The sequence below is a fragment of the Ornithodoros turicata genome, chromosome 7 (genome assembly GCF_037126465.1).
Source record: "Ornithodoros turicata isolate Travis chromosome 7, ASM3712646v1, whole genome shotgun sequence".
Taxonomy (NCBI): domain Eukaryota; kingdom Metazoa; phylum Arthropoda; class Arachnida; order Ixodida; family Argasidae; genus Ornithodoros; species Ornithodoros turicata.
Window position 1 is genome coordinate 13,089,260 of NC_088207.1, and position 15,365 is coordinate 13,104,624.

Genomic DNA, 15,365 nt, shown 5'->3' on the forward strand with positions numbered 1-15,365 from the left:
CGCACAAGCATTTTTCTTGTCTCCACATCACCTTGGCAGCTTTTCGTAATTTTTCACCTTCAGGTGATGATATGTAATCTTGTAGTCTCATCACATTCGAATTAGCTGGCATGTATGTTGGTTCCGTGAAATAGTTTACCGTGGGGAATGGCCATATGTCATCCACATTGTTACGCTGCTGTTTACTGACGGATATCTCTCTTTGTTTATAGTGTGTGCAGTGGGTTGAAGATGCAAAGCTCAACCAGCTGCGGCGTGAAGGAATTCGGTACGCACGAATCTCCCTCTGTGACAACGACATCTACTTCCTGCCACGAAACATCATCCACCAGTTCCGCACGGTGACGGCCGTCACGAGCATCGCGTGGCACGTCCGGCTCAGACAGTATTACCCACGCAACGAGAAGGTCTCCTCCGGTCCCAAACGCTGCGACTCTTCTAAAGACGCCGGCGATAAGAAAGGTTCGTCGTCAAGTGCCGCGTCCAAGTCCGCAGTGGAGGGGGGGAAGAAGAGAAAGGAAGAGGGTAGCCCTTCCAAGAAGGATCTGGCAGTGAAGAAGGAAGGGAAGGAAAGCAAGGTAGGGGAAGGTTCCTCAAAGAAAGATAGTCACAAGAAAAGGGAGAGGGTTAGGGAAGACCTGCCCGTGAAGAAGAGAAAGCTCATTGGGGAAGACGTTGGCAAGGATCTCAAGGAGGAGAAGAAACGGGCGAGGGAAGAAGGGCACGAGGAGAGGAGCGGAGAGAAACTCAAGGGCAAGGAGAAGGGAGAGAAGGTCGAACCTGCAGACAACGTGCAGAAAGCCGCAGAATGGAAAGCGGAAGTGAAGGAAGAGAAGAGTGACGCAAAGCCGCGGGACATATCCCTGCCGGTGAGGACTAATATGGTGCAGGAAAATGCGGTGAAAGTGTACGACAATCGGCCAAAGGTGCAGGAAGGTTGGAGCAGCGATATGTGCTGCATGCCTCCGAAGGTGTACGACATGAACGCTGTTCGGACAACCATGTGCGAGGTGATCCGTCAACCAGTGGTGAGCGCGGCGTACCTGCCCCCGGCAAGGGAACTGGTTCCGCCGCGCTTCGAGGTGGCGACGGCCGTGACGCCGCGTCCGTTTGTGCCGACACTCAGCTACATAATGCCAGCACGGATGAATGCTCAGCCCATGTCAGTTCCTCCGCCCGGGTATGTCATGGGGAGCAACAGTTATGCGGCTGCCGTGCCGCGGATGGAGATGCCGCTGGACAACACGGCGTATTGCCACCTGCCGATGGGAGCAATGCCGCAGCAGATGGGCACGATGCAGCATCAACAGATGGGCAATGCAGAAGAGGCGTTCGATGAGTATGATGATCCTGGGACACCGCTGATGGACGAAGAGCCACTTCGTGACGACCCGACACCTCCCCCGTACGAACTGCATCAACCGCTGATGGAACAGAGCAGAGTGCCGTCAGACGACTGTGGGATGATGAGGACAGTTGATCTTCGGTGATCGGACAGAAATGCCATCAGCATCTACAGTGTCACTGTCTTTGGTGCTGTACGACGAACTTGGACCAGTGAAGTTCCACAAGGAGTGCACCAGCGTGTGTGCAAAGTGCAAGTTGCTGCTATGTAGCATACATACCTGATGGGATCGTAGTGGATCATTTTGAGTTGCTACAAGGCCTGATCATTTTAATGAGACCTAGCGGTGCATTTGGTGATGCTTGTGGGGCTACCTTTGAGAAGATTTGCACACTACTTAACGGATGTACTGGAGTACGGAGGAACTCTTCATCTGCGAGAAAATGCTGCACCTGCTTGTGGAACAGCCGCGGTGCATGCTCAGATGCTGAATGTGGTTTTAGCTGTTTTAATGCTGGATACAGTCAACCCTCATAGGGTGTTTTTATATTGTTTTTTCGCAATTTGTACGTGACACCTCATTTTTAGGGCGAGACGCTTAACCATCTTGGATATCCTGTAAAAAAATGACCATACTTGCTGATGCACACACAAACTTTTTTTTTTTTTTTTTTTCTGTTTAAGTTTTAACATTATGCTTGTTCGGGGTTGCGCTGGTAGTTTAACTACGGCTATTTATCGTAGGGTTTATTACGATTGTTTTCTCTGGCGCCTTGAAAGTTTTGCTCGTGTTCCCTTTGTAAGTGCCTGAAGACACTGCGCAGAAAAGCATCAGAGAGCTTCCAAGGACTGTGGTCGAGTTGCTTCTCAGCATCTGCTATAATATCATTCCAGAACATTACGAATTGGACCTCGTGCTGTTATGAGCTCGTACAACATGTTAGAGGCTAAGCTCTAGGAAGAAAGGCAGCGTAAGGAACAGCCTCCGACCATAGCCTCATTTGCTAACCATAGCGACCATGTATGTGATCTGCCTGCGGAGAGACCAGTTCAGGTAAACTTAAACCAAAATTGGGCACATCAGAGCTGCTTCGAGTACATCAGCTAAAATTTGAGTTCAATTGACCATAAAAGGAGGGCTCCCTTTGTTTGTTGTTGCATGGCCAAGTGACATTTTAATTCGTTATGTAGCGCCCCGTTTGATCTTCACTATTTCCCTGGCTCGTGAATACACCTACAAAAAGTGCGACACTTTTTGGCGGACATTTTGTTACTTTGCTGGCTTAGTTGGGGATGTGGTGACATTTAAGAGCTACGAAAAAAGTGACAAAATTACGCAGCTCATGGAAATGTAGCTTGTCGGTAAACTTCTGTCTTGTTATGATGAGACTCAGCTCATCTAGCTCATAGACAGTGTTTTTTTTTTTTTTCTAGAATCAAACATTTTTCATATAATTTTATTGGGTTGAAAGCTCAGAGACTTTTTGAATTCTTAGTGGCTTAAAACCTGGGACGAATGGTGCTCCGACGCATCTCAGTATTATGGAATGGGGGTGTTTCACGAGATTTACAGCGTGGATATAAGAGGATAATTCATGATGACAGATAACACGATAACCCTGAAAGATGTTCACAAGGTGTTCATAATAGGGAGTTTTAAGTGCGACATGACGTCGCTGTGTTCGAGGACATGCCAGCTGACTTTTGTTTGCTGATTGCCGTGGATTTGTTTACCTCAAAATTCTTTTAATGTTCCATTGGTTCGATAATTAAGCAGGGTGACGTTCCTCACAGACAGGGAAATGGCCTCATCCTCATTAATGGGAAAATGGCGATTTAGTTGTTGCACATAATATGATTGCAAACATTCCAGCTCAGCTGAATAGTAACTTTGCAACATAGTGAAACACGGCATAGCCTGATCGCTCTCTTCATTGTGAGGTAAGGCTGTTCGACAGCTCGTGTTACTATGCGCTTTCCATCTGAGATTCCTGTCTGAAACAGACTTCGACTGTATGTACTTTGTTGATCAAAGACTAAGATCTGCATGTGCCAAGAACCCTTTGGATGCTTTTGGTGGGAAAAAAAAACTATCTCCTCCTACTGATATGGGTTCCGTTAACTTCACCTGGGGCTGCTTGTAAATTGGTACCGCAATGTCTTCATTCCACTTTGCTCAAAAATTTCCGAGAACATTATTACCGATAGCCTGAAACACATTTAGCGATTACACCAACCGATTTTGCTGTTATATACCAACAACATTGTGACGACCAAATGGAATGACTCACAGTCACGAGTGCTGCAGCAGGGCCGTGTAACAATTGATGCTACCCTTAAGGGTGTACCGTAGTACCCCGATGTTTCCGTTACATAATCACCGTATTCATTAGAGTGCCATAAAGGGGGTTGTACTAACATGAGGAACATCAGCGCTCACTCTGAGGCGTCAGCGTGTGGCACGTGCTGCTAAAGTTGATGGGTAAACCACACCGGGAAAAAAAGTTACAACGTCTGCACGGCTGAGCTGGGGCTATGTTAGTTACACGACCATGCTGATACTCAGTTCGAGTCACAGTAATACTGTTGCGTTGACTGTAACAGCACTGGAACCGTTATCACCCTGATTGTTCTTGATTGCAAAAATGGCGCATTTCACAAATGAGGGCTGAGTGTATCTGACATGTTGCTGGATTGCCTTCACAAGTATGAATGGATGACTACAAACATGTGTTTGTGCAACCTGGCTGTTCTTCCAAGCAGGTGGGGCCCCTGCATATGAAGCTCGTCGAACCCGTCCGTGCCTTATGCTAATGCAAGTAATACGAGTTGACAGGCGTGATTCAGTTACATATTGTGTATCCTCGATATGACTTGTCCATAGGATGTACAGACAGCATGTCCAGGTGTTTATATCTGTTATCGCGCATGTTTTCGCTTCATTCTTCTTTTTCACTACCTGCATGCTAGTACAGTGTTCTAGTTCTAGGCTGAACAAGCTTAGTTTACATTAAAATTGTGTCTGGCTGCCCTTTTCAAAAAACAAAAAATACCTTCAAACAACGTGCGCCCTCGTGCAGATACTTCAGGGGCGTTTGAAACCTCTTGGGTGAGCTCACTGTATGGGCACATTCTGAGGTTGGTGTTTGCAAGCATCCTTTGCATTTTGCCTGGAGCGATGTCAGCCAGTCGGATTAAAAATAGGCGAAGATTGAGGAACCCTGCTTGTTTGAAGCTAGTTCTAAACGTGGACACGAGAATTGTCTGTGTAGCTTTACGTTTTACTTATGTTACGTCGTTTACGTTGCACCGTTAATTGAGCATTTATTTTGCCATTCGTAAACGAGTACCTCCAAGGTGCCCATTCTCAGGGTAGCCACCTTGCCCGTTTTAAGTATGCACATGTACGGCACCCCGCGAGAGGATATAATCTACGTGTCTAAGTTATTTTAATTAGGCATATAGCCTCATGCTGACGTCTGTTGTGGTGAGCACTTGAATTGTGATTTTAGCAACGTAGTTATTTATTTATTGTTAACAGCTATCGTTATGGCGGCTGTCTTCTCTCCTGTGCATTTGGTTTTGATGATTTGCCATTACGGTAGTTTGCTTCTGAAAATGCCACTTGTGTTTCCTCTTAAGTAAGGCGAAAGCATTTACGGCTGAATCCATCGAGTGTTGATTGGGGCCTCCATAGTTTTTCATTCAGTCCCTTTTGGTATTTGATGCCAAGTGGAAAAGATACCCAGGAATGCAAGTTGAAACTGTAGACATCCCGCAACATATGACCTAGAACATCCCGTGGAACATTAGCAATTGGGTTTGCTTGCCATTTGTGTTGGTCATTGTAAGAGAATGGAATGCCATCTGTCTTCCTCAGGTTTTTTTTTTACTAAAAAAGTGAATTACATTAAAAGTTCTGTGCTATATTAGACTGTTATTTCCCAGCATTTTTTTTAACAAAAACAAAAAATTTGAGCCCTATTCTTAATAATTGCAGGGGACACTCTTTTATAAAAATTTGTCAGTGGGATACGTTTTTCTGAACTCATTGCTTGCAACATCCTTTTGTGATTGGATCCCACGAATAAAAGTCCACAGAATAGAAGTATGCACTGATCTGCAGCTTGAAAAGGGCAAGTTGTCTTCTGTGCAGAGATGACTGCACTAATCACTGGGAACATCCATATAAGAATTTTCTATTGATGTGTCACACAGGAAAGGAAGCTTTACAGGTCATGTCATCCAGGGCTATCTACCTGATATTGCTCCATAGCTGTTCGAACCCCAGAATAATGTAACGAAAGTTACCAGTCAGCCATTTTATGCTTTGATTGCTGGTAAACACATCCGTTTTTGCGAAAGAAATACAGTCATGTAGGCTTCGAGAACCTTTCCTGCTGCAGATCCCAGAGTGCAGCAACATAAAAGATTGCAAATTTTTCAGCTGCTGTACCATTAGATTAGATGAAAGACATAGGCAGTAACTTCCATCCAGCTGTTATATTTCAAATGCACTTTCACATTGCCAGCATGGTATGCACCACCTTCATCCAGATAATGTACACAGAAGGCTTTTCAGGAAGACAATAGGTCAGACAAACTATGGCCCCTTTTGGGAAGTTTCTGGTGCACCTTTCAATATCACAGTCAGCATTTTGTTTTTGTGGGTGTTTCATCTCGTGTCATTTACACGTAATCCAGAAATAGTTGAAGCTGGCTTTCTTTCTTTTTGAGCAGACATAGTTTAGGCGTGAAACCGTTTTGAATTGTCTTTATCGTATCGGCTCACTCTCAGTGCAGTTTTTGAAAAGAAAAGCTGAATTAAAGCCTAGACGTCCGGAATCATCTCTGTGTTGGTATCACCCGTAGCAATTTCACAGGTCCGTCTGCCCCGGAATTTTTGTCCATTTTTTGTCTTTTAGTTGCAGCTGAATAATCCTTCTTGCACAATTCCTTCATTCAAAATGAAGTTTCTCGAATTATATAGGTCGTAATTTGGAAATTAAATTCGCATCCAGGTTTACCCCGTGGACGTATTGTGTTGCTCCCATTGAGTCGGCATCCTCAGAACAAACCCCCTGTACAGCCGTACCCATGGCATGCTGTTTTTGTACTTGTGTGTACATAATGTAGAATACGTGTCCTGTAGTAAAGCTTCTTGTCCCTGGTGGGGATCTGTGTCCAAATGCACTGTAGATATGATCTTTTTTCACGGAGCTATGCCAACCACACGTACGAGGAGCGTTCACCTGACCAATAAAGCATTATATTGGATTCTTTCAATTAACTTTTTTTTATTTTTCTCCGTGTACTAAGAGAGGTGTTGTATGCTTAACGAAGGTGTGCTTGTAAAACAACGAACTTTGTCGGCTCGGTTTTTGTTTGCGTGTTTGCACGACGACGGGAGTGGTTTACCTGGTACCTGCACGAGCGAATTTCTATCGCGCGAAATGTTGGTCGGACAACGTCAGAGTTAATCGAGTACACGTGACCATCCTTTACCACCTGACTATCTCGCGCATGTGCTGTGATATTCCTTCATCCGCTCTTTTGCTTGTGTCGTCCGCTAGCAGAGTCGCTATGAGCTCGTGGCGTTTCCTTATTGCGCAATATATGTTTGTCGCGTGCTCTCCTCGTCGCTCGCCTCCGCCCCCGTGTATTCACACTAGCGACAGCCTTACGGAATATTCCAGTGGAAGAAAAAAGCAAAAATTGCTCACGGGGCGGAAGTTTTGTGTTTGGGCGTTTTTGTGTTGAGTAACGTACTGCGCCAATAGCAGACGCAACGCCACCTAGGTACAGAAAGCCTGCTTACCCGTCGACGTGACGTAAAAACTAAGAGTCAGCCAATTGGGATCCTGTTTTCAACGGCCGTAGGCAATCACGAACGTGGCTTTCAGCGGTCGTAATCACCGCCGGCTTCATGGGCAGCAACTGTCGTCTGCCAGTAACGTACTCCGTTCTAAATGGGAAAACAAAATAAAGCACAACATGGCCCATATTTTTCTCGAGACTGATTAAAGCGTGTTGCGCTTTCAGTATACAAGTTCAAATTTGCGAAGTTAGCTGCAATCAGTTGCGAGTTTCGATAAGCGGGCCTTCTGTATCTATCGTAGTAAACTAGCACTGCAACGAGGACTGACAGGGGAGAAGTCAGTCTCCCCTGTCAGTCCTCGTTGCAGTGTTAGTTTACTACGATGGATCCATACCAACTTGCCCGGTTCACCACCGTCATGCTTCTGTATCTAGATGGCGTTGGCAGACGACACCCTGTGGGCACTGTCGTCTGCTACGGAATATCCCGTGGCACGAAAGCGAACGACGTTGAGCCAGTTCAGCACTCGCGCTCCCGTGGCAACAAGAAGCTATGATGGTTTTCGCATCCAGGGCCGGCGAGAGAAATTACAAACCCCGGGGATGGGTCACGCCCGGGCCCCCTCCTCACGTCTCGATAACACAAAGTATTTATTTATATGATTATGACGGGCCCTGGGTCCCGCGGGCCCCTGAAGTGGCCCGGGGCACCATCACTGGCCGCCCCACCCTCTCGCCGACCCTGTTCGCATCATCCGCTGGAGTATTCTGGGAATGTCGCGCGTGTGAATAGATGGAATTCTCGAGCCTGTACCCGGCGAGTGGCGTCACGACGAGAAGCGCAAAATGAGCAACACTGGAGAGTTAACATAACTCTTGGGCCGACTTCAGGGTAAATCCGTACCGACATCCGTCTGGAAAGTCTGCCGGACAAGCTCAGGTGGCAGAGCCGGTGGTAGAGCCAATGCCTTGCATCACCCACAATATCTGCATGTGTGGGGATATCACGACAACCATAACGTGAGTGAATGTTGCAAAAAAAATAATACGCGCGCTACGCGCGCAAACCACGCCGAATGTCAATTGGCGGGGGCTGTCATATTCATAGGCGCCGACTGCGCAGGGGCTTGGGGGGGCCTGAGCGCCCCAGGAACTTTCCCAGAGGGAGGGGGGGGGGGGGGAGGCGTTGTGCCCCAGCAGATCGAAAATTCTTCGCCTATGGTCGTATTCATCGTTTCAGCAAGTCTAACCCAATCACTGCGTGTGATTTATTGCAGCGGTTTCACTATTTTATGACACTTCGCAAAGTCGACACTAGTGGACATCGATTCTGCGTTCATTAAAACTTCCTTTTCTCATTCTACACTCGTTCTCAGATTCCACAAATCTAATTAAGCTTAAACGTTGACGTCAAAGTTCACCATGGAAGGGCCTGGATCCAAGAGGAGCGGTGTGAGAACGAGCTTTGAACTCTAGTTGACGACTACAATGACTTACTCAACTGACTAATACCAGTGCCACACGGGCGAAAAAGAAAAAAAGAAAAGAAAAACAAGACATTAGTGTCAGTTGGGTCCCGAGCGCCAATTCTTACGATAGTCGTGCCAGTGGCTCACGGCCATCTTTTGAGAGGAAGAAGAAGAGAATATGGTGAGCCATATAGCGAATTCGGGTGGTCATTTCGTAGCAACACGGCCGAGCGCTTGTAAATTGTTAGGTCGGCGACCGAGCTGGATCACGTGACCGTTGCCACCCGAACATGATTGCTAGGAATCTAGCGGTTTTCGGTACTTGGATCACGCTAGGGGCGTCACGCGGTCGCCCGTCTTCGAGTTCTGTCGTCTGCTAAACCACGTGATTTCAACATGCGGGCCAATGAGGGCACTCGCCACCGTTGCAGTGCGGATGTGACGACACCGGATACAGTTGAGCAATCTGCTGCTCGATCGTTTTGAGACCGGGCAAAAAATGTGCTAGCTGGCAAATTTCGAGCGCTCGGAAAGCGCCACGCTAACATGCGAGATTGCTTCATTTTGACCAAGCGAACATGACTGCTCGAGATCTGGCAAAAAAAGTTGCTACGAAATGACCACCCGAATTCGCCAATAGTGTGGAGGTGTTTATATAGCTCACCGTAACGCGTTTTTCTTCTATTTTAACATTTGCACGAATTGTGCGTTTCTTGCGTTATAGTGGTACTAAGCATAAAGTTTGGTTTTATTTGGGCATTATAGAGTGTTCCGTTTAAGACACGGTTCACCTGTCATGAGAAGCCAAACAAGCTGGATGTTGTTGATGTGATCGCTACTATACAGGGCGTCCCACCGAAAAAGGACCATGGGCTAAAAAAAAACACACAAAAAAACGGAGTGCTGGACACAAATGGAACCAACTGTACGTGTTTTGCAGTTGTGTGGTCTATCCAAAAATATTTTTTTCATCGCCCCTTGTTAATTAATTAGCGGTAATTAATTTTCTAACTTTTTAATTATAAAAAGCTACGAAGTTGTTCCAATGAGAACATCTGATCTCTTCGGTCGCCTGATACCTAAGCCGTTTTCAGAACAAAAATCCGTTCGATAGATCGTTCGCAAAAAATTCGGGAAGGAACACATTTTTTTTTCTTTATTTTGTTCATTGCGCATCTCTAGAGACGCGTCTTTCCTTCACCGCCAATACGACAGGATGAAAGAGCACACTATCGCCTCTTGCGTCCAGGAAAAAGATTAAAAGAAAACAGAGAATGCAACCCAAGATAAGGGGCAGTTGCGATAGAGTCACCCAATACATTTGTTTTTGTTTTGTTTCCGCAAGTTAAAACTCATCTACGACGCGTGAGGCGGCACTGTGCTCTTTCACTCTCTCAAACTGGGGTGAAGGAAAGACGCGTCTTCAAAGATGCGCAATGAACAAAATAAAGAAGAAAAAAAAAAGGTGTGCCTTCACGATTTTTTTTGCGGACGATCTATCGAACGGATTTTTGTTCTGAAAACGGCTTTGGTATCAGGCGACCGAAGAGATCAGATGTTCTCATTGGAACTACTTCGTAGCTTTTATAATTAAAAAGTTAGAAAATTAATTACCACTAATTAATTAACAAAGGGCGATGAAAAAAATATTTTTTGATAGATCACACAACTGCCAAACACGTACAGTTGGTTCCATTTGTGTCCAGCACTCCTTTTTTTTTTAGCCCCTGGTTCTTTTTCGGTGGGACACCCTGTATATAGGGACTGTGTTTTGCGGGAGAAACCGGTTAAATCCCGGCAAATCCTCACGCTTTCAGCGTTCTCAAGCTCGATGGTGAAGCATGTACCGCAAAATTTAGCATGTCCCACGAAATATTCCGCGAACGTGCCTTCACTCGCGTCCGATATCGATATTACGTGGCAGCATCCGCAAGCACCTCCCTAAAACAGAATATTATTATTACGCTTCACGACTGGCGGCCTTCCTGATCGTTTCAACGAGCTTTGCAAATATCCCTACGTATTGAGCAATGACTGTCGATTTGAAAGCTACGAACTTAATGATTACAGAGTTTTAGTGTTGCGTACGCATGGAAATAGTGGGTGCGCAACAGTGAGTGCGAAGAACGAGGCTTTAGCGCAGGGGTGCCGAGGTGGCGACCCGCATGGCCCCCGAGCAAAAAGCAAAAAAAAAAAAAAAGAAAATCGGCCCAAGCTTCATCAACGGTCCTAGCGTTATGATTGCGCTCTGCGTGTAGTCGTGTAGTTTATCTTGCGTTGGTTAGTGCTAGAAAATTGTTGCCATTGAAAGAGGCGAACGGGGCCGGTTGATACCTGACAACAGCGAAGACGACGAAAGACGACGCGTCGAACTTTCAACCCCTAATCGTGCGATTAAACGTTGATTATGATTAAAAGTATGATTGTTGTGATGTGAAAGTATGATGTGTTGAAGTGAAAGTTGAGTATGATTACTTCATTGACATTACTAGTACAAGTCGTAGTAGTAATGACCACCATGTGTTCGTAACTGTGTGTAACTGTGTAACTGTCATGTGTTTGTGATGACTCGAGCAAACCATGTGTTTGTAACCAAAATTTCTCAGCAAAGCCTACACGGCCGATCTGTAATATTGGTGCCTTCAATGCCATCAGAAACGGACCGGTTCAGGCGCAGGCTTGGTGATCTCTCGAGTGAATTCGCGCAAATATTCTTCGAGTTCAGGAGACTCGAAACGGAGCCTTTTGGCTCTCCATTTTCCGCAGCTGGGGACAACGTTCCTGATGACGTACAAATGGAACTGATTGACGAAAGATAGATGAAAGTCACTGAAAAGGTTAGCCAGCTGTTTGAGACTTTGTTTGTATCTGTCCCTTCTATGTTGTTCCAGCCTCAGAACATCAGTTTATCTCTTGAACTGATTGACCTGCAGTTGCGACGCACCGATAAGAACAAGTTCGTCGAAGTTGGCGCAGCTTCGCTTTATATTAACGTTGGACGAAAGTATCCGAATTTATACGTACCTTCTAGTAGGGAAACCTGTTCGTAATCGATACAACATACGTATAATTCGTGGCCTTACGTCGCGAGACAACTGTGTCAACATACGTCTGCGAGCAGCTGTTTTCTGTGATGAACCAGAATAAGTCAAAGTCACGCCCACAGCCAACAAACGAACACCTCAACGCAGTCCTTAAGATTGCAACTGCGCGATCGCTTTCACCCGATATTGACGCAATAGTTTTAAAAAAAAGTGGTGCCAAGATTTCTCCGCACACAGCAAATAAAAAGGATCGCTGACGCTGTGATTGAGCAACGCTAAGTAACACATTCTGTGTTGTGTCATCTATATCAGAAACAGTCTATACCTCAAACCCGGGGTAGGCGGCCCGCGTAGTTCCTCCATGGCTCAATGCGGCCCGCGGACACGAATGAGATCGTGTACGCTACAACGGAAACTCTCTATTGGTATGCTGTGAAAAAGACGTTTTCTTTTTTTTTCTAAACGCGCGTTACGACGGGACTGTAAAGCGTGCTTTGACGGCGCAGCAGTGGTGCATGCAGGACAAGCACACTTCCGCTATTTCCGCCGTTTCCGTTTGATGTTTTTCTCTATTTTTTTAATTTTCTTTTTTACGCAGGTTTATTTGCGAGTCTCTTTGAAAAAGGATAGAATGAAGTTAGCATCACATCCATGCCTCTTTGGGTCCGCGTACTCATGTAATCTCGCAAGAGTCACAGGGTTCTTTGGTTCCGTGTAAAACTCGGTTGTACCTTTACTTGTACAAAAAATACGTCAGATTAAACGGAAGTCCTGCACTAAATCCAGCCTTCCCCAGATATAAAAAAGCGCTGAACGTATGGAGATTGGGGGGGGGGGGGACTGCTTCTTGATGTCGTCAGTCGTTCGCGGAGCAGCGGAATATAATTACGAGCAATCTTAATTTCTGAGTTCAATTCATAATATTCAATCTCGCGACTGGAAAGTGCTCCGAAATCATGGTGAAAGCTTGCCGAAGAAACGTACCGTTGACCCCGTAATTCTGAGACAAGTAGGTTCTCAAATAGTATTGTGTAACACGTTAGGTGAAATATATAAAGCGTATGTTCTCATCATCTATGGGGAAGGCTGGGTTTCCGGTAGAATTCCCGTTCAATCGGACTTTCACTATACTTTTTCGGGGTGCTAGTATCATATGTTGCAATTCCCTTTGCAAGGGAAAGTCACGAAATATTAAACCGATAATTATAATACAAACAACTTTCTTACAAGTTACTCGCACACACACACACACAAAAGCAGTCGAAAACAGCTAGAAAAGGCAGGATAGGGGTTGGCCCTCAGAGAATCAGGAAGCCACACCATTGCTGAGACTAGCCATTCCTGCGCAAACACGGTATTTCTTTCAGCGTATCTTTTGACAATTTTCCCAACATTTTCTATACATAAAAAAAAAAAACATATATGTTGGTGTTATGTTGTGGGAAATGTAACGAATAATGTCATTGTTTGTAACTGCGAGGAGAATAAAGAAAGGAGCCGTACCCGATTATCCTATCCGGAGGTTATGGAAAAAGCGAGAATATAATGCGAGAATGTCATGGAATGAAACGTCGGTTGTCCTTTCTCTGTGTCATTTCTTGGGTGCCCACAATTCACTTTATCGTTCGACGAGAAAAAAAGAACGCGAGTTATCTATCTCATTTTCTCCATAATCCTGAATTATTAGTATTTTTTGTCACTCCAGACTGTGAACTGCGGATACAACCGAACCCGTACAAACAACCTCACAGTCGCAGAGAGAGAGAGTTGGAATTATGACCTCGCGATTCGGCACATATCGGCCCTCGTTCTTTTCTATAAGTTCATTCCCACCTGCTTCGAGAGCAACGCAACGCCGTCAAAACATATCTTCGTCCGAATAATCTCCGCACTTGACGAGCTGGCATAGGCATCGACCACGGTGACGGCGAGTGCGGTCGACAGAGGGCGCTACGTACACCAGAGGGCCGCCGCAGTAGTGCAAATCGCAACGGCTGGCAGCGTTTCGAGACCCGCCGCCCATCGCCGAGGTTTTCGAAATCTCCCCGGCACGCCAGGGGTTTTGCTTCCGTCTCTGCTAGTGTTGGCCTCTGCGTGAGGAGTTGCAAACGGCAGGCTCATGATTAGCACCTTTTGGAATCTATGCCGTACCTGCCCGATACCGGCAGAAAGCAAGGTAAGGCCCACTTTCGTTCCAAACTTTACTAGGCCTAACAGAGAAGTCGTACTGTCATTATGCGTCAGTGTAACTGTACTGCACGAAACATATACGGGATCCATCCTCTTTGTACGAGACACGGGGTACTTGTCTGCGTGCTGGTCGTAATGCACCGCTACTGTGGGCTGCGAACGCGCGTTTGACAGATCATGTTTCCTTGATCGCTCGAAATTGCAGCTCGAATAAAGTGTTCCTGTAAAGGTGGCTTTACCTTTGCCTTCCGTGCATCGGGTGAAGTGGATGCACTGCGCGTAGTTGCTATGTACTGACTGGAATGCATGCGACCTGAGCAGTCGATTACAATGTAGCGCAGGAAAAACGAGAAAACAACAGCGTCAAATGCATACCATATTGAAGAAACATTCAAAGGGTGTTGCGAACATTTTATGATCCGTTAAAGTAAAGAGGAGAAAGTCTGAGGTACCATTAAAAGAAATTCGTTATAAGCCTTTTTATTGGATTCGGAAGCATTCATGCCGCACCGTGTACCTGACTTCCGGAGAGAGGCATATCCTTATGTCGTCTGCGCGCCTTTCGATGTTTCGTCTCAAACGGTACCGGCAGACAATCGACGTTCCTCAACCCTTTGACGACCTTGTTTTGCGGGCATCGGGTCATAATGTCGGGAATTGCGCGGTACATCAGTCTGGCATCGTACGGGTCAATACCCCCGCAGATGGTACAAGCGAAGTTGACCGTGTCATTTGCATGCGGCATGCGCGGCTATGCAAAACGCCCATAGGATTATAAACGGCATAATAGAGTGCCGACAGAGCGAGATACGGAGAAAGTAAATCAGTTGCCAGTTACGTTACTTGCGTTTATGTTCCATGCTCATTATCCATTTTCACGGACAACGTGCGAAAGCTGAGAAAAAAGTGTGTCTGGCACTTTCACATGATTCATCATAATTTGCGGTTCGAAAAATTGTCGATACAAAGATACACTATAGGTTGCATGCTGGCAACACCTTCGGGCTGTATTAGATACAATATTTGAAACGAAGCATTATGTTTTGCTACCCGCTAAGCATGTGCGTTGACATACCGCCGAACAACGCTTTATACTTACTATCCTTCCTTCTGGATTTTCTGTGACGTTTTGTTCCCATGTTATAGAGCGTAATGAAACGCTATGCATGTAACGAACCGTACGTTGGATGTTAAGTGTAGGCGTGTCGCTACTACAGCTCCTTCTCGGCGAAGAAATGCACCCAACAAAGTGACAAAGCTGCAGAAAGCAGACTGCTTTACTGCGGCATCCCGAGAAAAAGGAAAGCGCGCGTTGCCTTCTAGCGCATGCTGCTCCCTGTTCGGTAACAGCGTAAGACAGTGGCAGTGTCCCTCCCAGTGAACCACATACTATTCCCAAGGACGTCACAGGGATATACAGTATTCGGATACTCTAAAGTCCCCAGGATCATATTTAACAACTGCCCATCATCGCTGACAGGTACTGTCGAACAAATTACG

The 15,365-nt window shown here is 45.9% G+C and overlaps 2 protein-coding genes across 6 annotated transcripts in view; both read left to right on the forward strand.

Annotated features, from left to right (window-relative positions):
- LOC135400211 (uncharacterized) overlaps window positions 1–6,622 on the forward strand; it is a 28,650-nt gene extending 22,028 nt beyond the window's left edge. Inside the window, exon 8 of the mRNA XM_064631969.1 lies at window positions 213–6,622. Within this exon, the coding sequence (XP_064488039.1) occupies window positions 213–1,490 (1,278 nt within the window). The 3' untranslated portion in view covers window positions 1,491–6,622. The remainder of the gene's footprint in view (window positions 1–212) is intronic.
- Window positions 6,623–13,664: 7,042 nt separating this feature from the next.
- Window positions 13,665–15,365, forward strand: part of LOC135400215 (serine/arginine repetitive matrix protein 1-like) — a 75,252-nt gene continuing 73,551 nt past the window's right edge. For 4 of the 5 annotated variants that reach the window (XM_064631975.1, XM_064631981.1, XM_064631976.1 and 1 more), the window contains exon 1: window positions 13,666–13,851. In XM_064631975.1, the coding sequence (XP_064488045.1) occupies window positions 13,795–13,851 (57 nt within the window). In that variant the 5' untranslated portion in view covers window positions 13,666–13,794. Of the gene's footprint in view, window positions 13,852–15,365 lie in introns of all 5 variants that reach the window. The other variant, XM_064631978.1, reaches the window with a different exon arrangement.